Below are 16,002 nucleotides of genomic sequence, written 5' to 3' on the forward strand. Positions count from 1 at the left end.
TGCGGCGAGCCCTCCGTGCTCCAGGAGCACAGTGACTGTGTAGCAAAGCCTGGGCCTTCAGCCTGGCTTCAAGCACAGTCACCCATCATTTGTGACCCCAACCAGCACACATAGGCCTCTCTGGGTGTGTGACCCTCCCTGTGAAGGAGGGCTGGCCATGGTGGTCGCACACTGACTAGAAGCCCTGTCTTTGCTCTGTCTGAGAGCCTTGAGGGGCCAGGATAGGTTGTCAGGAGCTGGCATGTGATCTCTGCTATGCCCGTTGTGACTTAGCTCCACCCATCCAATGTCCCTGCTCTTAACCTCTTCGTTAGATGCCGTGGCTAAGCGAACCCTTTCTAACCTAGGAACCCCATGGGCCGCACGGGGCTGCGTGGTCGTGGAAGCCTCAGCTGGTTTGGTCCCAACCACACTCTGCAGCCAGTTGTTACTCGGTAAGCACCATGTCTGTCACCTGCGCCTTGGCTCCAAAGATGCTCCCACGGTGTGAGTTCTGAGGGCCTAGAGTCTGGCCCGATGGCCTTTGTACTCGATACCTTGTGAAGCCTATGGAAGAACACAGGCACATACGCTGCACGCCACCCTCTCTAAGAAAGCCCAGACTACCCTCTTTCCTCTGGAGGCTGCCTAAGCTTTTTGGGGTAGTCCCTTAGCCCTACTAGGGCTAATGAAAACTGTATTTAGAGCCTCTACTAAAGAGAAGAAGTTACAGAAATGACAAAACCAAACCAAAAAAAAAAAAAAAAAAAAACAACAACAAAAAAAACCAACCAACAAAGCAAAACTTACCCACAATCCCTCTGGAATGTTAAAATTTGGAAGTTTCCCCACCAGGGGATATGTGCATATCCATACTCGCACACAGCCTTGCACACACCTCTCAAACTTCATGATGTTTCTAATCCTGGGTCCTGCCTACCTTCTAGGCAGATGCTGACTGGCTGCACTTAGGGGAATCCTCTGTGGGTCCCAGCGCAGGCTGTACAAAGCCCATCAAGGCACTGGGCTTTCCTGGCAGTGCCAGTGAGCTGTGGCTTGGACAGTTGGGTCAAACCTGGGGATGGACTGTACCCCCGTGGCTTCTGTCTCCATTCTGTCTGGGGACTGGGTGTTTGGGAAAGAAGATGGAGGTGGGGTGGTGGGGTGGGGATGGGGTGGAGTGGGGAACATGGCGGGTTGGAGGTGGAGGATGAGGGGGTGGGGGAGACGGCAGAGGGTTTGCTGCTGCTTCCAGTCCTCACCGGGTGCTCTGCACAAGGGCACCTGCGGCTGTGCAGGTGTAAGTGGGTCCCCTGCGCAGGTGGAAGAGAAACCAGGATGGGGCCATCTGCCGGAAGAGCGTCAGGAAGATGCTGGAGGTGCTGGTGATGAAGTTGCCTCACTCCGAGCACTGGGCCTTGCCTGGGGTAAGTGAGGTGGCTTTGCTGTCTGTCCCACTCACTGCCTGAATGGCAGAGACAGTGACAGTCCCCGCCTCCCATGGCCCTGGATGAGTTAATGTGGTTCAGCCCCTCTTTGGATCCCCCCCCTGCTTCCCCCCCACCCCCACTTCCTCATAAGCTCACGTGCTGGTCCATCCTGGACCAGGCTTCCTGGGATGTTGGAGCAGGGACTCAGCTGATGCTCACAGTGGCTCAGATGTAGATTGCTTATCTGGCTCCAGACTCTGGGTTGAGCCCTGAAGGCAGAAGGGTGCTGTTTAAGGGTTAAGGGTGGGGCTTTGTACCGGCCTTGAGCTCCACAAGAGCAACTGGCTTGTAGGGCTGAACTTGAGGGGGCACACTACAGAGGCCATTTGGTAATGACAGAATTGGGATGCAGAAGCCCAGGCTGTTTGCGGTACGAATCCACATTATCCATTTTCTCCCAGATGAGTTTATCCTGCCTGCCCCTCCCCCCACCCCACCCCCGACCAGGCCCAGCCTAGGGCAGGGGGCAGAGCTTGTCCTGCTAGGAGAGATCAAGTGTAGCCTGGGCTATCCCTCCTCTGTCCCTGTTCCCTGAGCCTGTGGTCTTCCCAAACTCAACAACAAGGCTTCCTCCTTTGAAGACCTGTCTATGGCCATGGCTCAGTGGCTGCTTTGGTAGGGACACACATCCCTATAATGGCGCGGGCAGTGGTGTCAGCCGGGGTCTTCAGGCTAGAGAGTCTGCAGGGTAGCATCCAGGTCTTCTGACACACAAAGCCTAGTGGGAGGAGCCAGGCAGAGGGGGCTGGGGACAGCAACCAATGAGGGTAGAGCTCCTGTCCTTCTCTGGTGGTGGCAGGACTCATTTGCCTTCATGGAGTCACTGTGGCTACCCCCCCCCCTCCATGTTAGCCCCATACCCTGCTCAGGCTGAGGACTGCTGACGTGGGTGGTGATCTGGGTAGTGTCACTCAGCTAGCAAGCTGACTCCGGACTGATAGACACTGCCGCCTTCAGCCGTCCACGGGACTGGCTGGCTGCCTACATTAGGCAGGTGGCCAGAGGCGATGGGCTCCTGGGTTGTCCGGGATCCAGCTGGCACGCCCTGCTGACTGGCCTCCACTTTCTCTCTGCACAGGGCTCTCGGGAGCCAGGGGAGATGCTACCACGGAAGCTGAAACGGGTCCTCCGACAGGAGTTCTGGGTGGCCTTTGAGACCTTGCTGATGCAAGGTGCAGAGGTAGGGTCTGGTCCCTGTTCAGTGAGCCCTGTGCTGAGGGTCTGCTCCCTATGCAGTGAGCACGGTCTGTTGAGCCCCTGTGTGGAATCCCTGAATACTAAGTGATACTGTCCTGGATCCTTAGGGATCCGCTGTTTCTTTATAGGACTGTCCATTAGCCAGACTGGGCAGCTCTCTGTACACAGGCATGGCTGTTCCTGATGACCAGTCTATGATGTGTTTGGGTTTTTTTTTTTTTCCACAGCATCTGAAACACTGTACTTAAGTCCAGATTTACAAATGCATCTCTGTTTGTTGGGACTATTGATAGATATAATGTAACCAATTTCAACAGTTCTCTGGGGGGCAGCCTAGGTGTTCTGAATCTTAGAAGGAAACAAGAGGTTAGAGTGGTGGCTGGTGACTCCTGTTGTTACCTGGAAACCCTGAGATTTAAGATGGTTTCCTTGGCACAGTGCCTCAGTGGACACCGCTGCCTCCTCTCTGACAATTTACAATATAATTTCCGTTCTTACTGGAGTAAAATTCACATAGTGTGAGTCTGGAGTGCCCCGTGGCTAAACACAGACACACCCAGAAACAGATCCGGACCGCCTGCACCTCACCCTCCTTGAGAAAATCCAGGCCCTCTCCTCTTCCCCCTGGAGGCTGTTTCCAGGAATCATTCCTTAGCCCAGCTGGGGGCTGACAGAGCCTTTGTCTAGAATGGGCAATTCCCTTACATTTATACTCTTCTCACACTTGGTGACCACCGTCCATATCTAGTTCCAAACGTGTGTCCCCTCCCCCCTCCCCCCCACAAAGATATCTGTCTTATCTCTGGAACTGTTCTGAACTCTCATTTTGAATGGGGTTGTTGTATAGCAGTGGCCTCTGCAGTCTGAGAAGAAGTTCTCCCTGGATACTCAGTGTAGACAGGAGGTCCTGTGCCTGAATTGTGCCAGAGGCCAGGTATGGGGTCAGGAAGCTGCAGGGCCTGAGCCTGGTCAGGGAGAAAACACGTACTGGGCAGCCTCAAGCAGGGACAGGCCAGGGTCTGGACAGGAGAGCCAGCCATGTTCAAATCCTGCCCCAAAAGGCCCTCCCTCCATGTGGATCTGAGCTCCTTTTTATGGTGGGCTTGGGGAGTCGGGGCCCCATCGCTGGACCTGCTAGCTCACCCCTGCCATGGTCTCCAGGTGTACAAAGGATACATGGATGACCCAAGGAACACAGACAATGCCTGGATCGAGACGGTGGCTGTCAGCATCCATTTCCGGGATCAGAATGATACGGAGCTGAGGAGGCTGGAAGAGGTACGAGGTCTAGCCTCCAGAGCAGGAAAAATGGTGAAACGCTCTGGCCATGTTTCAGGGACTTCTCAGTAGCGAGCGGTCTGCCTGGGGCCTTGAGCCAGAGCTGCCCGTGGCTGGGGAGGCTCACAGGCAGATTCTCAACCTGAAGAGACCAAAGGGCGTCAGGGAGAGGCCAGCGACTGGCAGTGAAGAGCAGGCCTGCACCTGGGTCATTTAGTGAGGAGGGTATATTAGTCATTTTTCCGTGTGTTAGTTATACTGCTACAACCAAATACTTGAGAAAAAGCAACTTGGGGGAGAGTCTATCTTGGCTCACAGTTGATCCTGACCGGACAGTCCTCCAGCAGGAACATGGAGCAGCTGGTCACATCACGTCTGCAGTCAGGAAGCAGGCACGACTCTGGCACTCAGCTCAGCGTCTCCTTACATATCCCACAGCCTCATTTCAGCGGACCGTGGCACCTGCCTTCAGAAGCGGGTCTTCTTTGCTTATCTAACCCAGTCTAGATATCCTCTCACAGGCTTGCCTGGAGATTTGTCTCCAAGGTGATTCTAGATCCCGGCGAGTTAACGGTCAATATTAACCACCACAAAGGACTTGAGGACCATGTCCAGAGAGAGGTTGGCATGGCTTTCACCACTCCCCGTACCCTGTTTATGGGGCATATGCCCACTGGCACTCAGAGCAGATCTTCATACTGCTGATATAAGACCGGGGTGGGAATGTGCCACTCTGTAAGATCCAGGTTGTCCTGGCAGAATAAAGGCCTCCCTAGTAAGGTCACAGCTTTCCATTCTCTCAGATCTGTAGGGTTAGCTCAGGCATCCAGAGCGGGCAACCCTGTGTCATCTAGGGGGCTAGCCATGGGTGAGACACAATACTGCAGGCTGCTTTGGCTCCTGCAACCTGAGGATCCAGAGCACTGCGTAGACACAGGCTGTTTGTCCTTGCAGAACCTGCACACTCACGAGCCAAAGGAGTCGGCCCGTGGCCTGAAGCTGTCTACCGAATGGCAGGTGGTGGACCGGCGGATCCCTCTCTATGCGAACCACAAGACCATCCTCCAGAAGGTGGCTTCGCTGTTTGGAGCTCACTTCTGACTGTGGGTTCTGGAGGAAGCTCTGAGGACAGGGGTGATCACCCACCAGTGACTCCCAAGACTTGGGCTGGGTGGCAGGTTGGGGTGCTGAGTCGGGTGACCACAGGGATCTTAATAAGTCCCCAGAGGTGCTGTCCTGAAAGCCACTTCTGCCACAACAGGGGGGTCACGGCACAAGGACTGAAGTGTATTCAGTGGCTCCTGATACCTATAGCCTAACGTGCCATGCCTGGGCTAGAGTTTGTGGAGGGCCCTGACCAGCAAGATGCTGCCCCTACCCATAAGCCTGGCTGGAAGGGCTACCTCTGGGACAGGTGCTTTCCCCTGGAGGGACCTCTGTCCTCGTGGTGGGAGCCTTCTGTCCTAGGCGTTAGGTAAATAGAGGCGGTGCCTCCTTCAGGAAGAGACACTGTCCTTATAGCTTCCGTCAGTGCTGAGTCAGGCATTGAGGAAGGTAGTGAGGGCTTGGAGCTGGGATCACTGTCATCCCTAGACTTTAGAAGTACTCTTCTGAAGACACTCAGGCAGGGGCATACCCTCCCTCATCTCCAGCTGACCTGCTGCTGGTCACAGAAACTACCGAAAGAAGACAATGGGGAACCCTGTCACGGCTTCTAGGGGAATGTACAATCGAGAAAGATAGGCTTTCTCTGACAGGGTAGGAGACTCAGGGATGGTACTGGCTAGGAGATCAACTCTGTAGCAGGGGGTGGGGGTGGGGCTGGGGGGGTTGGGGAAGGGCAATGCAGGGGCGGGGGCGGGGGGTTAATGGGATGGGACAATAAAGAACATATATGATCAATCTATCTAAAGATGAATCTTGCAAAAGTTCAGGACTCAACTGGGGGGTCACTGGGAACAAAGTTCTGCCGTGTCTGGGGTCTGTCCTGAACTGCTGGAGGTCACTTGGTTTCCCAGACAGTAGGTATCCCTGGCTCTCAGGAAGGAGCCTTAGATGCCCCGGGGAGGTGGTCTGATTGGAGTCTTCTGCCAAGCAACAAAAGTGTCTCTGGGAAGTGACAGGTGGCCCAGTGAGGGCTGCTCCATGGCTCCGTGGAACCTGGAGGGCACCATCCTAGACTGTCTTTTCCAGTTCAGGCTTCAAAACAAAGCAGGGAGCCCGGAATTCTGGAAGATGGAGGGATCCCTGGAGATCCAAGAATCCTGAGAGATCTAGGATTTCTGGGAGAAACAAGGATTCCAGTACTACAGAGGAGGCCGTCTGGCCCAAACTGTTGAGAAAAAGGATCTAAAAAGCAAACTGGCTCTACTCTGGCTGTCCTGGCAGCTCCTTGGCCACCCTATGTCGTGTGATTGAGTCACGGCAGGATGGCGCAGGAGGGGGGTGGGGCGAGCACGTGGGAGCGAAACAAACCAATCTCGTGTCCATCAGCTGAGAGACTGAGAGATGCAGGTCACAGGTTCCTCCAAGGGTACCTTGACAGTGATTTGAGACACGCCCCCTTCCCCATTCAGTTTCCCCTCCTGAAGGTCCCATCACCTTCCAGAAGCCTCGTACCAGGGATGAAGCCTCCCACATTCAAGTTACTTACAAACCCAAATCACAGTCTCATGCCTAGTTCAAGAAAGCAGACTGTGAAACAAGGACACATTGAGAGGTTGCTCAGAGGTTGCTCTTCTGCTTCTGGGTCTTCCTTCAAACCAAGCCAGCAATGTCCAGAGACACCACAGGCCTAAAAGCTCAGCCTGGCCGTCATGCTGACTCCGTGTCTCTGGATTTCTCATGGCTGTCCTTTGTCTTAGGATCTCATCACACTCTCACACAGGCCAGTCGACACTGACTTCTTAGCTTCCCCTGCTCGAAGCAGTGACTCAGACTTCTGCTGCCTGTGGTGACCTTTTTACTGTTGAGCATCCTGTCTCTCTTGATGGTGTATTCTGTTTGAGTGTGTCCGCTCTCTTCTCACAGCTGTGTGGACTCGCCGGACTGAACACTGTGTGTTTCAGCTTTCCCCTTACCCGGTTGGCTCCCAAATAATTGAGCCTGGGCCATTATATTTATTTTACAGCTGTAAGGGCGCAATAACTGAGCAGTTATTACTCTAGTTTAATCTTCTATGCTAATCTGGCTACCTCCCAGGCAAAATCCCTATGCTACTTGCATTTTATGGCTTTCTCTGCTCCAGGTGTTTTCCTTAAAGATGTATTTATTTATTATATTTATGTACACTGTAGCTGTTTTCAGACACACCAGAAGAGGGCATCAGATCTCATTACGGATGGTTGTGAGCCACTATGTGGTTACTGGAATTTGAACTCAGGATCTTCGGAGGAGCAGTCAGTGTGCTTAACCACTGAGCCATCTCTCCAGCCCTCCAGGTGTTTTCTTATGGTCTATTCTGGACTCTTTCCCCATGGGTAATCTCCCCTTCCTCCCTCCGTCCTCTCTTTCTCTTTCTCTCTCTCTCTCTCCCCCTCCCTCTCTCTCTCCCTTTCTCTCTCTCTCCCTCTCTCTCTCCCTCTCTCTCTCCCCCTCCTCTTCCTCTTCGTCTTCCTCCTTCTCCCCTGGTTGGAAGCCCAGCCCTATTGCCCTATTCTCTCCCATGCTCAGACACTAGCTGATCAGCTAGCTTTACTGACAATCAGGGAATAATTGGGGAACAATGTTTATACAACATGGGGACAGGATATTCTTAGAATAAGGATTGCAACCAGATATGGTGGCACAGAAAGAAGCGTTTGAATAATACAAGGATAATCTTTACATCGTGCACAATAACATGCCTACTGGACATCACCAGAGCACGGCTATAGCCTTCTCACTGGGTAGCTACTGTCTGATCATATAAACCCTCTGGGATGACTAGTCACTGTATACTTGACTGGACTTAGAATCATCTAGAGGACTGAAGAACACCCCTAGGCATGTCTGTGAGATGTTTCTCAAAAAGTTTAACTGAGTGTCTTAGGGTTTTAACTACTGTGAACAGGCACCGTGACCAAGGCAACTCTCATAAAGGACACCATTTAACTGGGGCTGGCTTACAGGCTCAGAGGTTCAGTCCATTATCATCAAGGCAGGAGCATGGCAACATCCAGGCAGGCATGGTGCAGAAGGAGCTGAGAGTTCTACATCTTCATCTGAAGGCTGCTAGCAGAATACTGACTTCCAGGCAGCTAGGGTGAGGGTCTTAAGCCCACGCACGCCCACAGTGACACACCTATTCCAACAAGGCCATACCTCCTAATTGTGCTACTCCCTGAGCCAAACATATACAAACCATTCCTGAGGCAGGAAGACCATGCTGGGTAAGGGTGACACCACCCTGTGAGCTGGGAATCCTCCTGTAAGTCACCTGTAAGATAGTGTTCAGCAGGGAGAAGAGCAACCAGTACTCTTGGACCCACAGAGGGAGCGTTCTTCACTCTAGAGTTAGAGTTACTGTTTTTCCCTTTGGAGTTGATTGTCTTTGGGGGGGTGCATCAGCACTGTGGAACCCTGAAGGAAGTGTCTTGAAAGAGAGAACCCCGCTCAACAACAAGAAAGGACAGACTAGGACATCCTGCTCTAACTTGGACAAAAGGAAACCGGCCATGGCCGTATGAACATCACACAAGGTAGTTTTCTACATGACCAGTTCACGGTGGGTGACAACAGTCAAGAACTCATGCCATCAGAACAGAAGGGTTTGAGATGAGCAAAATAAGCTTGATGGGGAGGGGAGTTCAGTGGGTAACTACTTCACTGCACAAGCACGAGAAACTGAGCTTAGATCCCCAGGACCTGTGTTTAAAAAAAGTCTGGCGTGTAAGCTTGTGGCTGTAATCTCAGGGCTGGGGAGGCAGAGACAGGAGAATTCCTGGGGCTTGCTGCCAGCTGGAGTAGCCAAATGGGTGAGCGCTGGCTTGAGAGGTACTGTCTCACACTAAGGTAGAGACGGAAGAAGACACTCAACATCAGCTTCCAGTCCACACATATACACACATGAGCGTTCACACACACATTCATGTACGCATGCATACATCCACATATACAAACACAGGCACACATGCATAACCTATAGTTTTTTATATTTATTTTTAAACAGTTTATTTTAGCTGGGTGGTGGTAGTGCATGCCTTTCATCCCAGCGCTCAGGAGGCAGACGCAAGTGGATCTCTGAGTTTGAGGCTAGCCTGGTCTACAGAGTGAGTTTCAGCACAGACAGGATTACACAGAGAAACCCTGTCTTGAAACAAACAAACAGCCCAGAAACCATTTTACTCACTGTTGTGTGTGATTTATTTGTGTGTGTGTGTGTGTGTGCATGCACGCGCGTGTGCATGCGCGCACGCACACACACACATACACTCACACCACAGTGCACATGTGGAAGTCAGAGGACTTCTTTGTAGAGCCAGTCTTTCCTGTTATCCATTTGGGGATTCTGGGAATTGAACTCAGGTCCTCAGGCTTTAGCAAGTACCTTTACCAGCTGAGCCATCTCTATGGACCTAATCTACAATTATAACTAGAGATTTCAATCCCTACATCTCAGTAATTACTAGAGCAAGTAATATCAATAGGCAAGTTGGTAATTCCAGAAGCTTCTCTGTGGTGTAACCAGCAGCCTCCATACCACAGAACACCCCACTGAGCTGCAGAACACATGTTCTGAGTACACTCAAACCTTCTTCTATTCTGGACCATCATTGGGTCTCATTAAAATGATGAGGAACAGAAATATAAAATATATCTTCTGACAATGTATTTAAATTAGTAATCACAGACTGCTGGAAAATTTCCAAACATTTGGAAATTGAATGACATACTGTTAAAGTCATGGATTGAACAAGGACTAGAGAGGCTGGTGAGGTGGCTCAGCAGGAAAAGGGGGCTTGCTGCCAAGCCTAGGACCTGAGTTTGATCCCTAGGACCCACATGGTGGAAGGGGAGCAAGAAGGTTAGAGGGGAAATGGGTGTATATCTTTTTCAGCCAATGAAATAGGCTACTTCCTGCTGGTTAGGGGCATTGGGTTCCTTGGGGCAAGTCCAGTCTTCATAGACAGGATTACAACAGAAACCAGGAGTGGCTAGGGGAGCAGGCAGGAGGAGAGGCAGCTTCCACAGCCCCCCTCTGGGTTCTCTCATTTATACTCTCTTCAGAATCCCCAGAGTTAAACTATCTGCAGCTGGCAAAAAACACACCCCTGCCAGTGCACGAGGCAAATCATAATCACCTGCTGTGAAGCAGCCTCTCATCCCGCACCTGGGATTAAAACAAAACCATATGCCAGATGGTGGTGGTGCACACCTGTAATTCCAGCAATTTGGGAGGCAGAGGCAGGCAGATTTCTGAGTTCAAGGCCAGCCTTGTCCTCAGAGTGAGTTCCAGGACAGCCAGGGCTATACAGAGAAACCCTGACTCAAAAAAACCAAATCCAAACAAACAAACAAACAAACAAAAAACCAAATTAATGTGACATAGCTGGGTTTTTAAAGAAACCAAAATTCCTACTACAGCAAATTGTCCTCTGACTTCCAGGCTCTTGGGTGACATTTGCCTGACCACACAAACACAGATAAATAAATATTTATAAAAAACTAGGATGAGAGGTTATAGAGTATTTTAAACTTGATATAAGGGGAATAAATATCGAAGCCCTAGGATGCAGCAGAGACAGGACAACAGGAAGTGCCGATGCTGGAAAAGGAAACACTGCCCAGGAGCTCCGCCTCTAGCTGAGGAAGCCAGGAAGGGAAGAGGAAGTTAAATGTGTGCAAGCTGGAGGCAGACCGACTTCAGGGAGGAAAACAAGGGAGGGAAATATAACAGCGGAGAAGCCACTTAAACCAGAGATTATTGTTCCGAGTTGATCAATAAAACCAATGCATGTCTCTCCTGAATTATTAGAGAGATAGCACGGGAGGAGTCATGCATGAGAACTGTGGCAAATCACTCGCATTCATGGACATTGAAAGCCTTGCAGGGGTGTGCTGTGAGCTCCTTTATCCTGACAACTGCAGCAGCTTGGGTGACACAGGAACTTTTTCTTTTCTTGTCTTTTTTCTTTCCTAAGATTTATTTATTATATATAAGTACACTGTAGCTGCCTTCAGACACACACCAGAAGAGGGCATCCTACCCCATTACAGATGGTTGTGAGCCACCATGTGGTTGCTGGGAACTGAACTCAGGACCTCTGGAAGAGCAGTCAGTGCTCTTAACCACGGAGCCATCTCTCCAGCCTAGAAACTTTGAGTGATACAAAAAATAAGGTGAAGGGGGAAAAATTCAGCACTTGTAAACATGTTAAATAATTCAACTACATACAAAGATGTGACAACATCATGACTAAGTTGCTTTTATCACCAAATACAGGCCAATTTAACACTTGAAGATCAATTGCTATAATCCAATGTTAATGGATTTTAAAATAAAATAAAATAAAATAAAATCCAGGGCTGTAGAGATGGCTTAGCAGTTAAGAGCACTGACTGCTCTTCCAGAGGTCCTGAGTTCAATTTCCAGCAACCACATGGTGGCTTACAACCATCTGTAATGGGATCAGATGCCCTCTTCTGGTGTGTCTGAGGACAGCTACAGTACACACACACACACACACACACACACACACACACATAAAATAATTATTATACAGTGTACTCAAATACATTAAATAATTACACACACACACACACACACAATCCAACATATCCTAACTTAAAAAAATATTCTCAGCAACTGGAGAAAAGATGTTCCTTTCAACAACAGACAAAATGAGCTGTTTACTCAAATGCAGATCTCTACATCCATAAGACCCTGTGGCTTTTTACCTAAGACAAAGACATCTTACATGAGATACCCCAAAATCATTATCCAGCAGAGAAAGAAGACCACTGAGTTAGACTCCCTCAAAATTAAAAACCAACTGCGGGGAAAAACTGTCAAGAGAATAGAAAGACAGTCCGCACAGACTGAGAAACAATATTTACAAATTATGTGTCTGATAAGGAGGGTGTTTCCAGAGAACTCTCACAACTCAAAATTAAGGAAAACAAATGGCTCGTCGAAAAGCAGAGAAATAGATCAGATAAGAAACAAGACCACACCATGAGCCTTTGGGGTGACACTGACCCACACCACGGCTCAAGCACCGCCCCACACCCAGAGTGTCCCCAGTCAGAGCCGCTGGCCCACCAGGAGCTGTTGGCTATGTGCTTGTGTGGTCAGTGGGGTGTAACACGGAGCCAAATGTGCTCCAGACACTGCCCTTCAAGGCTGCTGTGTAACGCTCCCATGGCCCTTCTGTTAGAGTTCCAGATTAAAACCCAGACGGAGACGAACAGGTTACAGATACAGGAACTGGCACACCGGACCTAGGGAGCCACTCAGCGTGGTGAACGACGAAATAAGGAGGTGGAAAGAGAACCTAAGTGATAGGAGGCCATTTATGGAAGTTATGGGAAACCCAGACTCCACGGCGCGAGGAAAGCAGGTGACAAAGGGAGACTGGGGTCCTCCTGAGGCCGGTGGTGATGGGTTCCGGGCTGAGGATCAGGTCGCTCTTTGACGCCATTTGCCTTTCTAGGGTGTTCCGACCTTCGATCTGAGACTTGGGGTGAGGGGCGTCAGTCATGCGGTGGGGCTGCCCAGGGCGGGGCTTGGCCACATGCCACGCCCACGGACACTTTCTTTACCAATGCCCTGGAAAGCCGGTACCTAAACCCGCCCACTCCCCTCCAGACCCCGCCCACATCCCCGCCCCAGCCAGTGCAGTTTACATATCAGGCCCCGCCCCTCAGACAAACCTCGCCCCCAACCCTGCGCACCCCTCCTTGGGCTAACCCCTCGGTGTGCTGACCCCGTAGGATTTTAAGAACTCTGCTCAGCTATCCCTTACGCAGGGCCCAGCCCCTACCCAGACCTTCACCTATCTGGAACTTCTTAAGGCCTTGGACCTCTCAAATAGAACCCTCCCCTTCCCAGCCCCTCTTCCTATAAGCCCCTCCTCCCGCACGGACAGCCCTTTCGAGACCCCGCCCCTCAATGTAAGACCACGCCTTTACCTGGCCCCTCCAACCCATTACATGCTACGCCCGGTCCCCCAACGCACAGAACACCAAGGCCCCTACTAGGACCCCTTCTCACAGGCATCACCCATATCGCAAGGCCCCTCTCCACCTAACCCTCCCCGCCCACCCCTTCCCTCAAGGCCCTACCCCAACACAAAACCACGCCCCTCTGGCCTCAGCCCCACCCTGCCCCTCCTCTTGCCGGCCCCTCCCCTATCTCCAAGGCCCCCGCCTCTCCCGCCCTGGCTAGGCAGCCTCCCTCCTTTACTGGCCGCTGGGTGGGCACGGGGCGGGTCGCCGCGGCGCCGGGAGGGCTCTGGTCAGGCTCCGGGAAGCTTCGAAGGCGCAGAACAGCCGCGGCCGCTCAGGTAAAGCCCCCCATCTGCCCTCGTGGCCTCCCACCCGCGGAGCTCCAGTGTCCCTGCCCTGCAGCCCTGCTCTCTGCCGCCGCTCCCTGCCCAGCCCGACCACACGCAGGGGACTGCTTTTCCTCTCCGGGGTCTCCAGAGCTGCGGGCGTGGAGCTGCTGCTTCGGGGCGTGCGGCGATTTCTATTGATGACCGCGATCTTTAAGATGGCATAGGTAGCCGAGTGCTTGGGGGACAAACTGGCAAACGGGGGACACCTGCCCCGCCCGACCTGGCTCGCACAGATCGGGAGGGAAGCCCTCCGCCAGCACGCGCCTGGGAGCTGGGGGAGGGGAGAGAGAGATGGATCCCTGGGCCTCCGCCCAGACTTGTGTCCCCAGCTATGGGTGGGTGATCAGAAGGCTAGGGCAGGGTTCTGTAACTACCTAGCTAGGGCCAGTCCCCAGCCATCACTTAGCTCTAAAATGTCTTAGCTGGGAGATGCTTCTCTGGGTGGCCTTGGGAATCTTCCAGAGTAAGTTACAAAGCAGGTATGTGTGATAGCCTGGAACCCGCCTCAAACCTAGTGTACCTGTGACACCCTTCCTCCCTGCTCCTGTCCTCCCAGATGGATTGAAATGGGCAGTGCTGTCACCCTCAGTTCGCTTTCTTTTTTTCTTGTAGAACTGAGACCACTGGGTTCTTCAGCAGGCGAAGACACAAGAGTTTGTGTTGGATGATTGCCTGCGACGTGAGGAAGGACCCTCGCTTGCAGATCCCAGAAGAGAAGAGCTACCTGGGTCAGGTGGAAGCAAGATGGGCCCCAGGGGCAGGCAGAGCTCCTCCTCCGCACTGGCCCCCTCCCAGGGGTCTTGTTTCTTCATCCTCTTTTGCTTACGGTTAGGCGCCTCCTGCCCGCAGGCCTGCCAGTGCCCTGACCATGCCGGGGCTGTGGCTGTCCACTGCAGCTCAAGAGGCTTGCAGGAGATCCCTAGGGACATCCCGGCGGACACGGTGCTTCTGAAACTAGACGCCAACAGAATCTCCCGAGTCCCCAATGGCGCCTTCCAACACCTGCCCCAGCTGAGGGAACTAGACCTGTCCCATAATGCCATCGAGGCCATTGGGCCAGCAGCCTTCTCAGGGCTGGCTGGCGGCCTGCGGCTTCTGGACTTATCCCACAATCGCATCCGAAGAATCCCCAAAGACGCGCTGGGCAAGTTGAGTGCCAAGATCCGCCTGTCCCACAATCCACTGCACTGTGAATGTGCTCTCCAGGAGGCCCTGTGGGAGCTGAAGCTGGACCCGGACTCCGTGGATGAAATTGCCTGCCACACCTCGGCCCAGGAGCAGTTTGTGGGCAAGCCATTGATCCAGGTCTTGGACTCGGGCGCCAGCTTCTGCAGTACCCACCGCAAGACCACCGATGTCGCCATGCTGGTCACCATGTTCGGCTGGTTCACCATGGTGATTGCCTACGTAGTGTACTACGTCCGCCACAACCAGGAGGATGCCAGACGGCACCTGGAGTACCTGAAGTCCCTGCCCAGCGCTCCAATCTCCAAGGAGCCTCTCAGCCCTGTGCCCTAGCACCCGCCTCCGGTGGCCCCGCTGAACCTGGCTGCTGTTTTTCTGCAGCAGGTGGAGGTGATGGTGCTCTTGCATCCCCAGGGAGGTGCGCTGCAGCTGTCTCGCCCCCCAAAACACTTTCAGATTTGGCATTTGGTCTCTGCAGCCACTGCCTAACACCGTAGTGGGCGGTTGCCCGTCTTAATGGGTAGGTAAATGGAGGTTGAGAGGAGTGGAAAGTCTTGCCAGGGCCGGCTTCAGCTGGCACTTAAACCCAGGCTGCTTGTGGTATAGGTCTATGAGCCGGCTCATCTGCCAACCTTTCCCACACAGCGCTGTGGGAAGTGAATAATTGTGCACGCAAGGTTGGGGCCCTGGCGGGGAGGATGGCGCCAGCAGCTTTACCAGCCCGGGGAATGGCTCATTCTGTTTACCCTCGCTCTCCCCGTACATCTGAACACAGAGATGTTTGCCCTTTCCCAGAGCAAAGTACCGGCAAATCTAGACCTTTCCAGAGAGGTCAGTGTAAAGTACAGCCTGCACTAGCCTGCGCTGACCTTTGTCCTGGGAGTTCTTTAGATGCCCTTGTGCCAAAATTTCAGTCCACCGAGAGGGTGAAAATGGAGAAATTCGAGAAAGGTCCAGCATGGGCTCACCAGGGCCAGGTCAGCTGCCAGATCACTTATGGGCTGCCCCAGCCCGGCTTCTGCCACTTCCATCCGTGCCTGGGCGGTGGACGCCCCAATCACGGTGGCCCTTGTGCCTTGCTTTCTACTGCCAATATCTAAAGCAGCTTTCTTCAGAAGGAGGGGGGACTGGAGTTTGAGGTTCCCAGGCCCGTCAACAGGAATGCTGCTTTTCTCTAGCAACAAGAACCTTCTCTTCACCTCGCTGGAATCCAACTTCACTGGCCAACTTTCTTACCTGTCATTACTTCATGTTCAGGGGTAGATGTTCTAGCCATCTAACTCGACTGGCTTCCGGTTTTGTTATTTACCGTCTTTTTGTATAAGTGTTTGTACCCT

The 16,002-nt window shown here is 52.5% G+C and overlaps 2 protein-coding genes and 2 non-coding genes across 12 annotated transcripts in view; all 4 read left to right on the top strand.

Annotated features, from left to right (window-relative positions):
- Positions 1-5,752, top strand: part of Trpm2 (transient receptor potential cation channel subfamily M member 2) — a 57,154-nt gene extending 51,402 nt beyond the window's left edge. For 6 of the 9 annotated variants that reach the window (XM_052164227.1, XM_052164231.1, XM_052164230.1 and 3 more), the window contains exons 29-33: positions 348-434; positions 1,301-1,406; positions 2,548-2,649; positions 3,828-3,944; positions 4,289-4,650. In XM_052164227.1, the coding sequence (XP_052020187.1) occupies positions 348-434; positions 1,301-1,406; positions 2,548-2,649; positions 3,828-3,944; positions 4,289-4,441 (565 nt within the window). In that variant the 3' untranslated portion in view covers positions 4,442-4,650. Of the gene's footprint in view, positions 1-347; positions 438-1,300; positions 1,407-2,547; positions 2,650-3,827; positions 3,945-4,288; positions 4,652-4,898 lie in introns of those variants that run through there. The other 3 variants (XM_052164233.1, XM_052164234.1, XM_052164235.1) reach the window with 3 other exon arrangements.
- On the top strand, positions 1,360-1,413 carry LOC127670339 (Z6 small nucleolar RNA). The gene has a single exon (XR_007974544.1). It is a non-coding gene; the product is annotated as a Z6 small nucleolar RNA (small nucleolar RNA).
- Positions 2,516-2,591, top strand: LOC127670340 (Z6 small nucleolar RNA). Its single transcript, XR_007974545.1, has one exon. It is a non-coding gene; the product is annotated as a Z6 small nucleolar RNA (small nucleolar RNA).
- An 8,372-nt stretch (positions 5,753-14,124) lies between the features above and the next one.
- Lrrc3 (leucine rich repeat containing 3) lies at positions 14,125-15,109 on the top strand. The gene has a single exon (XM_052163891.1). It carries the CDS (start codon positions 14,225-14,227, stop codon positions 14,996-14,998), a length of 774 nt encoding a protein of 257 aa, XP_052019851.1. The 5' UTR covers positions 14,125-14,224; the 3' UTR covers positions 14,999-15,109.
- The last annotated feature ends 893 nt before the right edge of the window (positions 15,110-16,002 follow it).

Source organism: Apodemus sylvaticus, chromosome 19 (genome assembly GCF_947179515.1).
Source record: "Apodemus sylvaticus chromosome 19, mApoSyl1.1, whole genome shotgun sequence".
In the NCBI taxonomy this organism is placed as follows: domain Eukaryota; kingdom Metazoa; phylum Chordata; class Mammalia; order Rodentia; family Muridae; genus Apodemus; species Apodemus sylvaticus.

Bases quoted from the DNA above. Each gene is read 5' to 3' on its own strand.
- Lrrc3 (XM_052163891.1), top strand. From the start codon at position 14,225: ATGGGCCCCAGGGGCAGGCAGAGCTCCTCCTCCGCACTGGCCCCCTCC.